General features: G+C 42.9%; 1 protein-coding gene across 8 annotated transcripts in view; it reads left to right on the forward strand.

Moving 5' to 3' along the window:
- The window catches only part of fgfr2 (fibroblast growth factor receptor 2), a 170,819-nt gene that overhangs the window by 60,065 nt on the left and 97,923 nt on the right, over window positions 1-12,831 (forward strand). For 7 of the 8 annotated variants that reach the window (XM_055901661.1, XM_055901666.1, XM_055901665.1 and 4 more), the window contains exon 2: window positions 2,335-2,611. In XM_055901661.1, the coding sequence (XP_055757636.1) occupies window positions 2,422-2,611 (190 nt within the window). In that variant the 5' untranslated portion in view covers window positions 2,335-2,421. Of the gene's footprint in view, window positions 1-1,348; window positions 1,649-2,334; window positions 2,612-12,831 lie in introns of those variants that run through there. The other variant, XM_055901662.1, reaches the window with a different exon arrangement.

The raw sequence follows: 12,831 nt of genomic DNA on the forward strand, positions 1-12,831 counted from the left end.
GCCTACCCCTTTTATACTACGAAGCAAGAGCTCGTGTTTTCTTATTTGGGGGAAATACTGTTTTTAATTCAACAACAGCCTATAAGGCGATGTTTACTATGTTTTCCCTTCAATTAGGGAAACATATCTAAGCAGTGGATGCAGCTCCGTGCATGTTCATTAACAACACTGTTCTGGTTATTTATTACTTTGCTTAATTTTCTACATCGCATTAATGGTGCCAACTACCCCGTGACCGCACTTTGTGTTTTTACTGCATGGACTCACTGAGCACTGAGTCCAAAAGCCAACGGATTTGAATATCAATAGGATTAAAATCAGCGCTTAGAAATTTCATTCGGAAGATTTGGTTTAAATGGGAGCCAGGGAAACCTATGGATATGCATATGCTGAAAAGCCCTGGTGTCCGAACTTATTGGATGTCATGTTGTTGACAGCAGCAACTCATAAAGAGGTTTTAAAAGCTGTAGGCTATACGTGTGGTAGTTAGATTTACCACAGCAAAAGATGGCTAGACTTAGGCGAATTGTCGAGCATAAAGAATTGTCCATGAATTGTCGGTTACCTTGCAGTGCCGGTCTGAAGTGTCCATTTTGCTTAGCAAAAGACTATACGAGAATATAATTGAATATAATCCATTCCTGATGTGGGTTTTACGCATCTGAAATAGAATAGCTCATTTTTAATGCTGGTAAGACCTGTTGTTTTAGCCATATTTGTTGTTCTAAGGAGTTTTGAAAGGACTCATCTTATCCATAGGCTAATTAAAATGCTACGTTGATCTGACAAGTCAAATTATAAGAAATTGCCATATAATGTAGCCTACCCCTTTTTATACTACGAAGCAAGAGCTCTTGTTTTCTTATTTGGGGGAAATACTGTTTTTAATTCAACAACAGCCTATAAGGCGATGTTTACTATGTTTTCCCTTCAATTAGGGAAACATATCTAAGCAGTGGATGGAGCTCCGTGCATGTTCATTAACACAGTTCTGGTTATTTATTACTTTGCTTAATTTTCTACATCGCATTGATAGACGAATTTTTAAAATGTTAAATAAACCATAGTCCTAAACCAAGGTAGTCTGCCCACTCTAGGTACGTTGTACGTGAGGAATGCATCCAGGCAGCATCCCATGATGTAGTGCGCGCGGGGGGGGCATAAACGTTTGCTTGCGATCCGCGCGTGCTCTCCCCTCTCCAGTCAATATAAATGAGCCAGAATCGCTCAACACATTTCAAAGTTGCTGTTTACGCCTACATGTCAAATGACATGCATCTTCCTGGGTAAACCAATCAATACATCGCAGCTGGATCAGAAGGCGCTTGAGGAAGCGTGACTCGGGGCTCTTTGCAGCCGCTCCAAACCTCTATAGATTTCTAAAACGGATTGCACCGCAGCTGTCTGGCAATGGCCAGTAGATTGATGTGTCCTAGTGTATTCCATTTTAAATTGCAAATCGCATAATCATAGGGCTACAATGAATTAAGTGAATTTATTTTGCAACAGAAAAGTATGCATGTTCACTAATATACCAACCTCAAATGGAAAGCAACAGGTTTGGAGCATCTAGGATACAACTCATATAGGCTATTCAGTATTGGATGATTTACTTATTAATTGTAACCTACTCTCTGATCAGAAGAAGGTAATGTTTGATGGAATTTGATATTCCACAATTTCATTAATAATAATAATAGGCTAATAATTTCATTAGTGAAATGGTATAATACAATACATAGGTATAGATAGCCTTGTAATAAAGTTATGTTTTTCACAACTAACAATGCCTATTCTATGCCGTTTCTATTTTTTTAAATAAATGTGCATCTTTTATAAAGAGTGATTTTAGCCTAGAAATGCAAGCGTCAAGTCCACTTAATAGAAATGCTATGTACTCAGACGGTAGTATTGTAATAGGGAACGTGAGGATTTGTGACAATGGGTCTGGTGTAAAGGTAGCTGTGGTGTGGTTGTGTGCTGAGCTGAGGTGCATCAGCGTTTCGGTATGTCTGTGGCAAGGCTTGTCTGACAGCATTTTGTGACACACTCTCTCGCTCTTCCTCTCTCTACTCTCTCTATAGGTGTTATTGTAACTGAAACAAATTAAATAAGTCGGTGAACAAATTAGAATAGGTGAGAATATGACTATAGTGTATGGTAAATGCAGAATTGGCTTCAGTTTCTAAGTCAATATACATTTTTCTCTTTTGCTTTTCTCCCTCTCTCATCCTTTCTCCCCACATTATTTAAAATGTTCATCCCTACCTACCTTTTCTCCTCCATCTTCACCTATTTACCACCCTTTTTCCAACTTTATTGCTCCTCCCACAGCCTTTCCTCAGCCCAGGTGATTGGGGGAATTCACAGTGAGTGACAGGCCGGGCAGCCTGCAGTTGATGGTTGGGTGGAGCCCCTCAGATGGGATCAGTGTCCAGGGGGAGGCAGAGCCTGAGGAGGGGGGGATGGGGGACGGACTCACCCTCCACTAACGGGATGGCCTCGTGGGCCTGGCTGCTCGCCACCATCCTGCTGTCCCTAGCAACGGCTACTTTGGCAAGGCCGCCGTACACTGCCGCCGAGGAAGAGGAGGCTACGCTAGAACCTGAAGGTAAGATACTGGCTCCTCGTTGACTGTATTATATACTTTGTTGCCCCTAGATACTTATCTAAGGTCAGTTTAGAGGTTTCCCCCTTCAGTGGTTAAGGTTAGGATTTGGGAAAGATAAGCTGATCCTAGGTCTGTGCCTAAGGGCAATGGGCACCTGGAGCGTGTTATATAATGGTGGGATAGAGAGAAGGAGGTAGTGTTGTTGAAAGACTCAACTTGGCTCCTTGGTTATTGTCTTGCACCCCTCATCGTACACTGTTGGGGAGGAGGAGGGCTGGCACTTTTGAGTTGTACTCCTATTTCTTTTCCCTAAAATATGCCCTCACCCTCATTATAACAAATCTCCACAGTATTATGGATTCATTAGAAATGAAACATGTGGAATTGAGAAATTGGGGCACGTAAAAAGGAAACTATCAAATGTGGAAACTAACTAACCTTGGCATGTGTGATGTTTGCCACACCATGAGATACTTACTACCATGGCACATCGCTTTGGTTCTTACTTCTTTCCCATAGTCACTTTTTCTTTGCCTGTTGTTGTGAAATTTCAGTCTCGGGACACTATTTGTGTCATCTAAAGTTAAAAACTGTCATGAAAAGCGTGACAGGCGGTGGTGCTTTAAATTGCCATGGACAAAGCCTAGCATGTGTGAAATACTGGTCCGGGACCTGGTATGAGAGGATAAGTGGGAAGGTGAGTGGGACAGTGTTTTCACTTGCACCTCTCGGGTGCCCCGCTGCCCCAGAGAGAGAGAGAGATAGAGAGAAGGAAAGAGAGAGCTCTCTTCATCCACTACTCGCACTGCAGTAGGCTGATTCCCACCATAAACAACACTTTTCAATGTGTTGCTGAGTGAATCAAACGTTTTTGCTCCTTTTCTACTGCGTTTTTTGCCCTTTTTCTTCTTCTCTGTCAGTCTCTCTCTCTGCTTCTTCTGAGGGGAGGAGTGAGGACCACACACTTTAGCCTGTACGTCTATGTGTAGCCTATTTTCCACCAAACAGCCTTTTGTTTGGGAAGAAAATACTTGTTTTTGGTTAACAGTGTGAATGTGAAAGGATCTACTTTCCTTAACTTGACACCGTTTTTTGGTTCCTTAGTCGCTCTAGCTCGTCTCCAGCTAAATTACCTTCCATGGCCATTTTTTAACATATTTTTGGGCTGCTGAACTGGTGCCTGAGATGGTCGCATTTTGTTTTAGAAACAGTTACTTCTTGAAATACATTATGAAAGATGGTTTGTAATACAGGCAGTGTTTGTGAGTACTATGTGTTTTGTCACTAGCCTCCAAGGAGCCTGGAAATTCAGAGAAGTAGGCAGAGCCTAATTAGAGTTGTTGTGTTGGCTAGTCAGTCAGTAAGTTGGGCCAACGCTGCATGCCTTTTGAATCCCCCTTCAAAGTTTACACACACACTCAGCCCCTGCTCTCTTGCCCTTTGGCCTAGGGGTCGGGAGTTGCCCACACTTGCCCAGACAAGGGTTACCTCACTACCTCAGGTTTTCACTCTTGTTTTTGTTGTTTACAGAAAGAGAGTCCTCTTAGCTCCAATCGGCTCCGTTTGAAAAACAGATTTATTGGACATGCCTTTGTTGTAAGAGCCTGGAATTTTTCCATTGTAATCCAATATTTGCAAATAGCTAAATGTTTTAAGAGGATTTGTGCATAGTTGACTTTTCCTGACATTTCCTTCAAATAGGGGAGATTACGGAGAAGGAGGAAAAGTTGGGAAGTCATGTGACTGGGATTAAGTGGGCTGAACCTGGGGTTCACATGGTGACGGATCAACAGGGCAGGTTTCTGAGGCTTATTTAGAAAGCCCCGATATCTGATCCCAGATCAGTTTTTGTTAGCTGACCCTGGTCAAGCACGTAAGGGTAGTATTCCACGGCGGTGAAGATTGTGTGTGTTTTGTGTGTGAACCAGCTTTTTCGTTGGATTTGGTTATTTAAAAACACAATCCCATCCCAGCCACACACAAGTGGATACACTGCATTTTAAACCACCAAAGATGCACCAAACACTTTTACAATTTATTTCCTTTGAGCTCATATGAGAACCTCTCTCCCTCTGATTGGTTGTGGTTGTGGTGTCCCATCTGTACTGACAGAAAGAGAGGAACGTGAAAAGAGACAGACTAGACTGTCTGTCCCTCTCTTAATTACCCCCCCAGAGGTTGTCTTGACAGTAATGGCCTTTGGCCCCACCCTATCTGAACACTAGAGCGCCCAGGGCCACAAGTGCATGCACCACTGTCTCTATATACCTCTCTGGAAAGGGAGGGATATTGTCATAGAGTGCATATCAGTGTTACTGCTAGCTTTGAACAAGAAATGAACCCATGATAGCTCTGTTGCTAGTTTGTTTTCCTACCCACCAAAGAAGGTTGTTAAACTGAAATGTATGTGTATGCTATCCCTTGACTTAGTTTTACTTAAGAATGGACTGTCGATGAATTTTCTCGATCTCACTCTTTATGCACCTTTATGCATCTTTTTGTGCGCAGACCCATTACCTTTTTCCTCAGTGGGTTTGTTTACCTCTGTATGCGGAAACTGAAGAAGTAGAGCGAGCATATGGTTGTGAAAAGGCTATACAGTACTGGTATTGTTGTTGTCGTCAGTCACCCCGGACGTTCTGTATTTATGCAACTGTTTGCCTTGTCCAGAAGCCCGGCTGGATTTTCACTGTGAATTGAACTGGGTAAGTGGAGCGGAGTAACAATGATATGGAAACGGGTTACAAACGCTGGTATGTGTCCCTTTACAATGGCATTTATGCTGCTTGGCTCCGGGGCCTGTTTAGATACTTGTGTTGAATGAATGAATGTGGCACTGTGTGTGTAGTCTGTACGTTGGAACTTGCGTGTCGATGGAACTGGCAAAGTACAGGTGTTCTAGAAGGTAAAGCTAGCTATCTTCACCATAAAAATACCATCTATTCATTCAATTTCTATGGTCCTCACTCTTACTATACTTGTGGTAGTAGATTAAGTGGACTGAAGGATAGTCAGGCTAAATCAATGTAAATATGCATGGGCGTGACAACCCATTGTCATGGAAAACGCGTAATTGTGATTCGTTTTGATTGATTGCTACTCATTATGTGAGCAAAACAACTTGTCAGCTTGTGATATACTGGTGGAGTCCTACCTGGAAGGCTAGTATAGCAGGGAGGAACATGCTGAAACATACACGTCTATCCTTCATCTTGTGTGGAGCAGGAAGAGGCTGCTACTGACATTTAAACCACAATTTAGTAGGGCTGGGACGATACCAGTATCGCGATACTCGTTAGTATCATGGCAAGGAAACAAAACACGAAGCAGATTTAGCTTCCTAATGTTGGAAACTAACGTCGTTATGTTGTCATCCAGAATCACATGTATTTATTTTCCAAGTTATAGCACACAGTATTTTATATACAGCAGGTTTTTAAAGTACCAAAGAGTTTGGTCTGCTTCGTGTTTTCATTTTTGCCATGGGAAACATATTGCCATACTGGTATTGTTCGTCCCAGACCTCCAATCTAGCAATTATATTTCTTTAATTATATTACTTTAAAATCTCTGTTCAGGTTTTCATAACAGGACACATGCATAGTTATCGCCAGTTCAATTTTGATAAGAAGAACCTAATTTTATTGCATGTTCATTTTCATGTAAATGGGTGGTGGAGAAAAGATAGTGGCCATATGACTTACCTCAAACACAGTGATATCTAAACAGCAGTAGGATCCAGGTTGTAAAAGTGTAAAAGTGTCAGCCTGTCTGCCTGCACCTGGCCTGTTAATGATGTGTGTGTGTGCGTGCGTGAGCATGTTTGGTGTGTGTGTGAGCGTGCTTATTGTGTGTGTGTATGCCCCAGTGGCAGTGGAGCTGAACTCTCTAACTAAACAAACTATCCCGAGTCCTGCTGTCAATATGGCCAGGCAGTTACCTTGATAGCCTCTTCTATACAATGGACTTTTATAGGCCCCTACTTGCCTGCCGTTAGGCCTAGTTAGTGTGGAGGTGTGTCGGTGTTATATGGACTGTTGTTTGCCTTGGCCGATGCAGCAGAAAACGCCTTGTTGTCACTCTACCACTACCTCACACCTGTCTGATAAGAGGGTGATAGAACTGAGTGATTGCCTGTGCCAGGCTGTGACCAAGGGATGCTGCAAGGTGACCACAACACAGTCTGCCTTCCTTGTGTGTTTGCCATGGGCAACGATCAGCTCAAACATATCTGGGCCCAGTCTAGGCATAGACTGGGCTGGGGTAGGAATGAACTCCAGAGCAGGGTGAGTTGATAGTGATGGAAATTGCATTCTGAGCCTCTATGAAAGAGCGGGGGGGGGGGGGGGGGGGGGGCAGGGTTCAATGCTGTGACCGAAACAGTTGCATTTGCGAGGGTTTGACTTGGCAGTGCGACACACATTTTGAATTGGTCGCAAGGGTACCAGTGAATTTCTTTTACCTGGTCGCGTTGGTTTTTGCTTCACAATTTGTAAAAATGTTTTCGTTGTGATTTATTCATCAGTAATGTGCAAATGACAAAAAATGGACCAACTTCCTGAACAGGCAACAACGGCACGGGAATGCTCGTCTGTGTGTCAGGGCTCAATTTAGAAGGGAGGTTTTGGGAACCCTCCGGGCCAGTCGTTAATCCCCGTCTGTAAGGAATATTTCAATAATGCAATTTTTAATCTAGGCTGAAATTTATTTAAAAAAAACAGATGGATTCCCGAAGCTGGTCGTTTGCGGTTTCGATTATTTATCACATGCTCGCTACACCCATATAGCCTATAGATAATCTGTTGGGCAGAGAGAGCACACAGCTCTCAAACAGCTGGTTGTTGCGTGGACCGATGACCAACAGCGGTAGCAGTTCCAAGTTATGATATCTACCTATAAATGTTTAGGCAAGAATGGGTATGCAAACCAGGTATTTTAAAAAGTTCAAAGTCTTGGTTGAATATTTGCGATGCACAACTCAGTCATCATGGAATAGCCTACCTTGAAAATAATTTCCTCGAGGCTCTTTCGTCCTTAAAGTCATTGACGATATGGTAGCCGATTTAGAAGTTCTGCATGCATTTCGCTGCACCTGCGATAATATCTGCAAATCTGTGTACGCAACCAATAAACTTTTGAATTGATTTGCTCCAATATTATTATTCAACTTGTCACTTTCTCGTTGTAAAACAAGATACAGTAACCCCTCAATAACTCTTCAACATCTCAAATGGCGAGAATGACTAGCTACCACATGGACAGACTTCATTAATGTGTGTGTGTGTCGGGAGCATGCTGTCTATTTAGTCAGGAAATTCTCACATTATTCGGACATATTTTAGAATGTTAATGTATAATTCCATTGGGTAGGCCTATTGAAAAATGCATTATTCTTAAAGTGGTAATGCATACTTTTTTGGCATACATTTTGGGAGGAGTTTTTTTTTCTATAGGCTTTTACAACAATTACATATATAAAATGTAGGTACTTGAAAATTGATAGTCCTTGAATTTGACTTGCCAATGTCTCTATGAATCCTGCTATTGAAATTACACATAATTCGCTTTCCTGTCAGATGTTGACCCGGGCCAGTTTATTTTCCATTCGTGCCAGTAGCTTTCATTTGGCGCTGGCCTGATGTGCCACTGGCAAATTTACCTGAATGTCCTGACCTGCTGTGTGCGTTTCAATAGGGCCTATATGTATACCACTTTGTGTAGCCGTTAGCGATGCTAATTATATATTTTTTTTAAATTTCACCTTTATTTAACGGAAAACCGGAAAAGAAATGGCAGTTTAAATGTTAATCAAAATTGTCATTTTGTCACATCCCTAGTACATACAGCATAGAAATACATAATTCACACACACACACACACACACACACACACACACACACACACACACACACACACACACACACACACACACACACACACACACACACACACACACACACACACACACACGTCAGTTCAGACAGATCCAGCTCAGAGAGGACCAGCTCATTAGCTCTATCAGTAGCAGATTTTAATTTAGAATGAAAAATGCAACAAGTGTTAGTGCATCGTATCACATCAATTCGTCCTGTAATCAAACCGAACTAAAACTTATCATTCCGGTATCATATCGGAGCCCTTTTATCTAGATATGTCTTGAAAGGGAAATATTCAAATCCCTAGACTATTGTGATGAGTCCAAAGACCAAATTTGGGGAGAATCTGACTTTTAGTCCATGAGAACATTTACTATCGTTATTTTAAGCATTAGATTTACATAGTAAGAAAAAAGTAATTGTTAATAGTGTTCTTATTTTTTTAAGATATTAATGTCTGACGACCCTAAAACGTTTCAAGTTAATAGGCCATTGTGCAGTAGATTTACAAATGGACACGTGAAATCAAATTTCCTGATTGATCAATAACTCAGGCATCTCTTAACCAATTTCTCAAACTAAGTTAAAAGATGTACAATGGTTCATCAGAAGTTTGTCAAGGGTTTTCCAGGATTTCCAAGATGGAGGAAAATCTATCCTGACAAACCCTATGGGTCCTTGCAGCAAATCTGTTCAACATGAGGAAAGACACCTACATATGTTTCTAGATCAAACGTGGCAATGGATATAAGGGTTTACGTGAGACTGCTTATAACAGCGCACCCCATAGGCCAATCAGTGGCATTATTTTTTACCAATTTACTCATGACCTCTTATGTGTGCTTAATTAGGAAAAAAAAATTATGCTTGAGTTATTTGACCAAGTTCCCCCCAAAATTATGCGGACAATAACAATAGCTAATCACAGGATTTCCGTGAGCCCCTAATTAGAGTGAAGAGAGGGGGAAAAAATAATAGTCCTGAGATTTAAGTCAAAGGACAGAGAGAGAACACTGAAAAAGCAGCCTATAGCATAGTTTGAGGTGTGTGTGTAACCGGTGCTGTAATGCACCGCTGTAACTCTGCGTTGTGTGTGGTTGATTGAGACTATAGACGTCGACTTGAGACCAGGTTCTTTTAATTCATCAGAATTCACTCTCTGCATCCTGCATCCAAAAGAAAACAAAACAGTTTTAGAGCACATATGTTCTACGAATCGTCGCCCCTTTCTCTCGTAGTGCATCAAAATGAGTACAGCCTCTCCTTATTATGCATCGACACATAACATATATTTGACATAGGTAAAACCACATACCTGCATTCAACAGAAAATGAAACATTTGTAGAGCACATGTGTTCTGCGAATCGTCGCCCCTCTCTACAACAGATGCACAATACAAGGGACTGGGATCATTTGAAGAGCTAGCCATCTTTAACACATACAATAGCCTGCCAATACCTTAGCTAGCTATTAACCACATGTTGAATTCAGAATGTAAATATCATCCTAAAAAGTACAATTACAAGTGCATCTTAACAATACCATCCACTTATGAGTAACCTCTAAATATACAACATTATTCATGAACAAAACACTGTGTGTATGACTTTGTGCTTAAAATAATCTAACGTTTCTGATGACAGAAAAAGCTTGCCGACCGCATCAAAATGATTTGAGCACGAGCACGCAGGGCAAAACGTAAGTACACACTCCCCTATTCCCAGGATGCAGGCATGCATAATAACAAATCAACATGCCATATTAATATATGAACCTGGTGAAATTCACAAAGTACTTTAACAACTGTTACACGTGTGCATGCATATGCATGTGTGTGTGTAGACTTTGTAATGACTTTCAGTCCTACCATCCCATTATCCACTAAACTAAAGGCGAGAGAGATGGGCGGGAAGAGCTAGCTAGTTTACAGCAGTGTCTGTTTTAGGATCACACACCTTTTAGAAGATCCCACCGCTCTCTATGTACGCATCTCATGCTCCTTTGATACATGTACTGTTGGTGCTTAGTCTGCTCACAGATATGACAGACAGTTGGACAGATGGAGTGAGAACGACAGATAGATAGACGAGTGTATTCTGGTGTGCGAATTGGTTGCAGCGCTTTTGCCGTGGTCTCTCAGGGAGCATGATTACTTCTTGTCAGGATGGTGTGAATGAAAAGAGGAGAGGAGTGAGACAGCGCCAGTCTGTCACACTTGATAGACATGCTAATAATAACTGTCACCAAGGGAGAGAGAGAGAGAGCGAGAGAGAGAAGGAAGAAGACAGGCTATGTGCCCACTGCCCACAACATGAGGTGGAAACTGGGATGCACTTCCTAACCTCCTGGCAAATTTATGACCATATTAGAGGCACATATTTACCAAATAAACTAAAGTAAAAAATAATAAAAAGTAACACAATAAAATAACAATAATGAGGCTATATACAGGGGGTACTGGTACTGAGTCAGTGTGCAGGGGTACAGGTTAGTTGAGGTAATTTGTACATGGTAAGGGTGAAGTGACTGCATAGATAATGGCGGGGGGGGTCAATGTAAATAGTCCGGTGGCCAGTTGATTAATTGTTCAGCAGTCTAATGGCTTGGGGGTAGAAGCTGTTAAGGAGCCTTTTGGTCTGAGACTTGGTGATCCGGTACCGCTTGCCATGCGGTAGCAGAGAGAACCGTCCATGACTTCGACTGGAGTCTCTGACAATTTTATGGGCTTACCTCTGACACCGTCTATTATATAGGTCCTGGATGGCAGGAAGCTTGGCCCCAGTGATGTACTGGGCCGTACGCACTACCCTCTGTAGCGCCTTACGGTCAGATGCCGAGCAGTAGCCATAGCAGACGGGGATGCAACCGGTCAGGATGCCCTCGATGGTGCAGCTGTAGAACTTTTTGAGGATCTGGGGACCCATGCCAAATCATTTTAGTTTCCTGAGGGGAAATAGGTTTTGTCGTGCCCTCTTCACGACTTTCTTGGTGTGTTTGGACCATTCTAGTTTGTTGGTGATGTGGACACCAAGGAACTTGAAACTCTCATCCTGCGGCACTACATCCCCGTTGAAGTTAACGGGGGCCTGTTTGGCCCGCCTTTTCCAGTAGTCCACCATCAGCTCCTTTGTCTTGCTCACATTGAGGGAGTGGTTGTTTTCCTGGCACCACATTGCCAGTTCTCTGACCTCTCTCATTATTGTCGGTGATCAGGCCTACCACTGTTGTGTCAGCAAACTTAATGATGGTAAAGGAGTCGTGTTTGGCCACACAGTCGTGGGTGAGCAGGGAGTAAAGGAGGGGACTAAGTACACACCCTTGAGGTGCCCCAGTGTTGAGGTTCAGCGTGGCAGACGTGTTTTTGCTTATGTGTTGTTGCTACCTACCCTCACCAACTGGAGGCGGCCCGTCAGGAAGTCCTGGATCCAGTTGCAGAGGGAGGTGTTAGGTCCCTGGGTTCCTTAGCTTAGTGATGAGCTTCGTGGGCACTATGGTGTTGAACGCTAAGCTGTAGTCAGTGAACAGCATTCTCACATAGGTGTTCCTTTTGTCCAGGTGGGAAAGGGGGCGAAATGTGAATTGGATCTAGGGTATCCGGGAGGATGCTGTTGATGTGAGCCATGACCAGCCTTTCAAAGCACTTCATGGCTACCGACGTGAGTGCTACCTGAGTAATCATTTCGGCAGGTTACCTTCACTTCCTTGGGCACGGGGACTATGGCGGTCTGCTTGAAACATGTAGGTATTACAGGCACGGTCAGGGAGAGGTTGAAAATGTCAGTGAAGACACTTGCCAGTTGGTCCGTGCATGCTTTGAGTACACATCCTGGTAATCCGTCTGGCCCCGCAGCTTTGTGAATGTTGACCTGTTTAAAGGTCTTGCTCACATCGGCTACGGAGAGCATTATCACACAGTCATCCAGCACAGCTGGTGCTCTCATGCATGCTTCAGTGTTGCTTGCCTCGATGCAAGCATAAAAAGGCATTTAGCCTGCCAGTCTGGTAGGCTTGCGTCACTGGGAAGTTTGTGTCTGGGTTTCCCTATGTAGTCCGTAATAGTTTTCAAGCTCTGCCACATTCGATGAGCGTCAGAGCCGGTGTAGTAGGATTCAATCTTAATCCTGAATTAACGCTTTGCTTGTTTGATGGTTCGTCTGAGGGCATAGCGGGATTTCTTATAGGCGTCCGGATTAGTGTCCCGCTCCTTGAAAGCGGCAGCACTAGCCTTTAGCTGGATTCGGATGTGGCCTGTAATCTATGGCTTCTGGTTGTGGTATGTACGTACTGTCACTGTGGGGGGGACGTTGTCGATGCACTTATTGATGAAGCCGATGACTGAGGTG

This window comes from Salvelinus fontinalis, chromosome 37, assembly GCF_029448725.1.
Source record: "Salvelinus fontinalis isolate EN_2023a chromosome 37, ASM2944872v1, whole genome shotgun sequence".
Classification (NCBI taxonomy): domain Eukaryota; kingdom Metazoa; phylum Chordata; class Actinopteri; order Salmoniformes; family Salmonidae; genus Salvelinus; species Salvelinus fontinalis.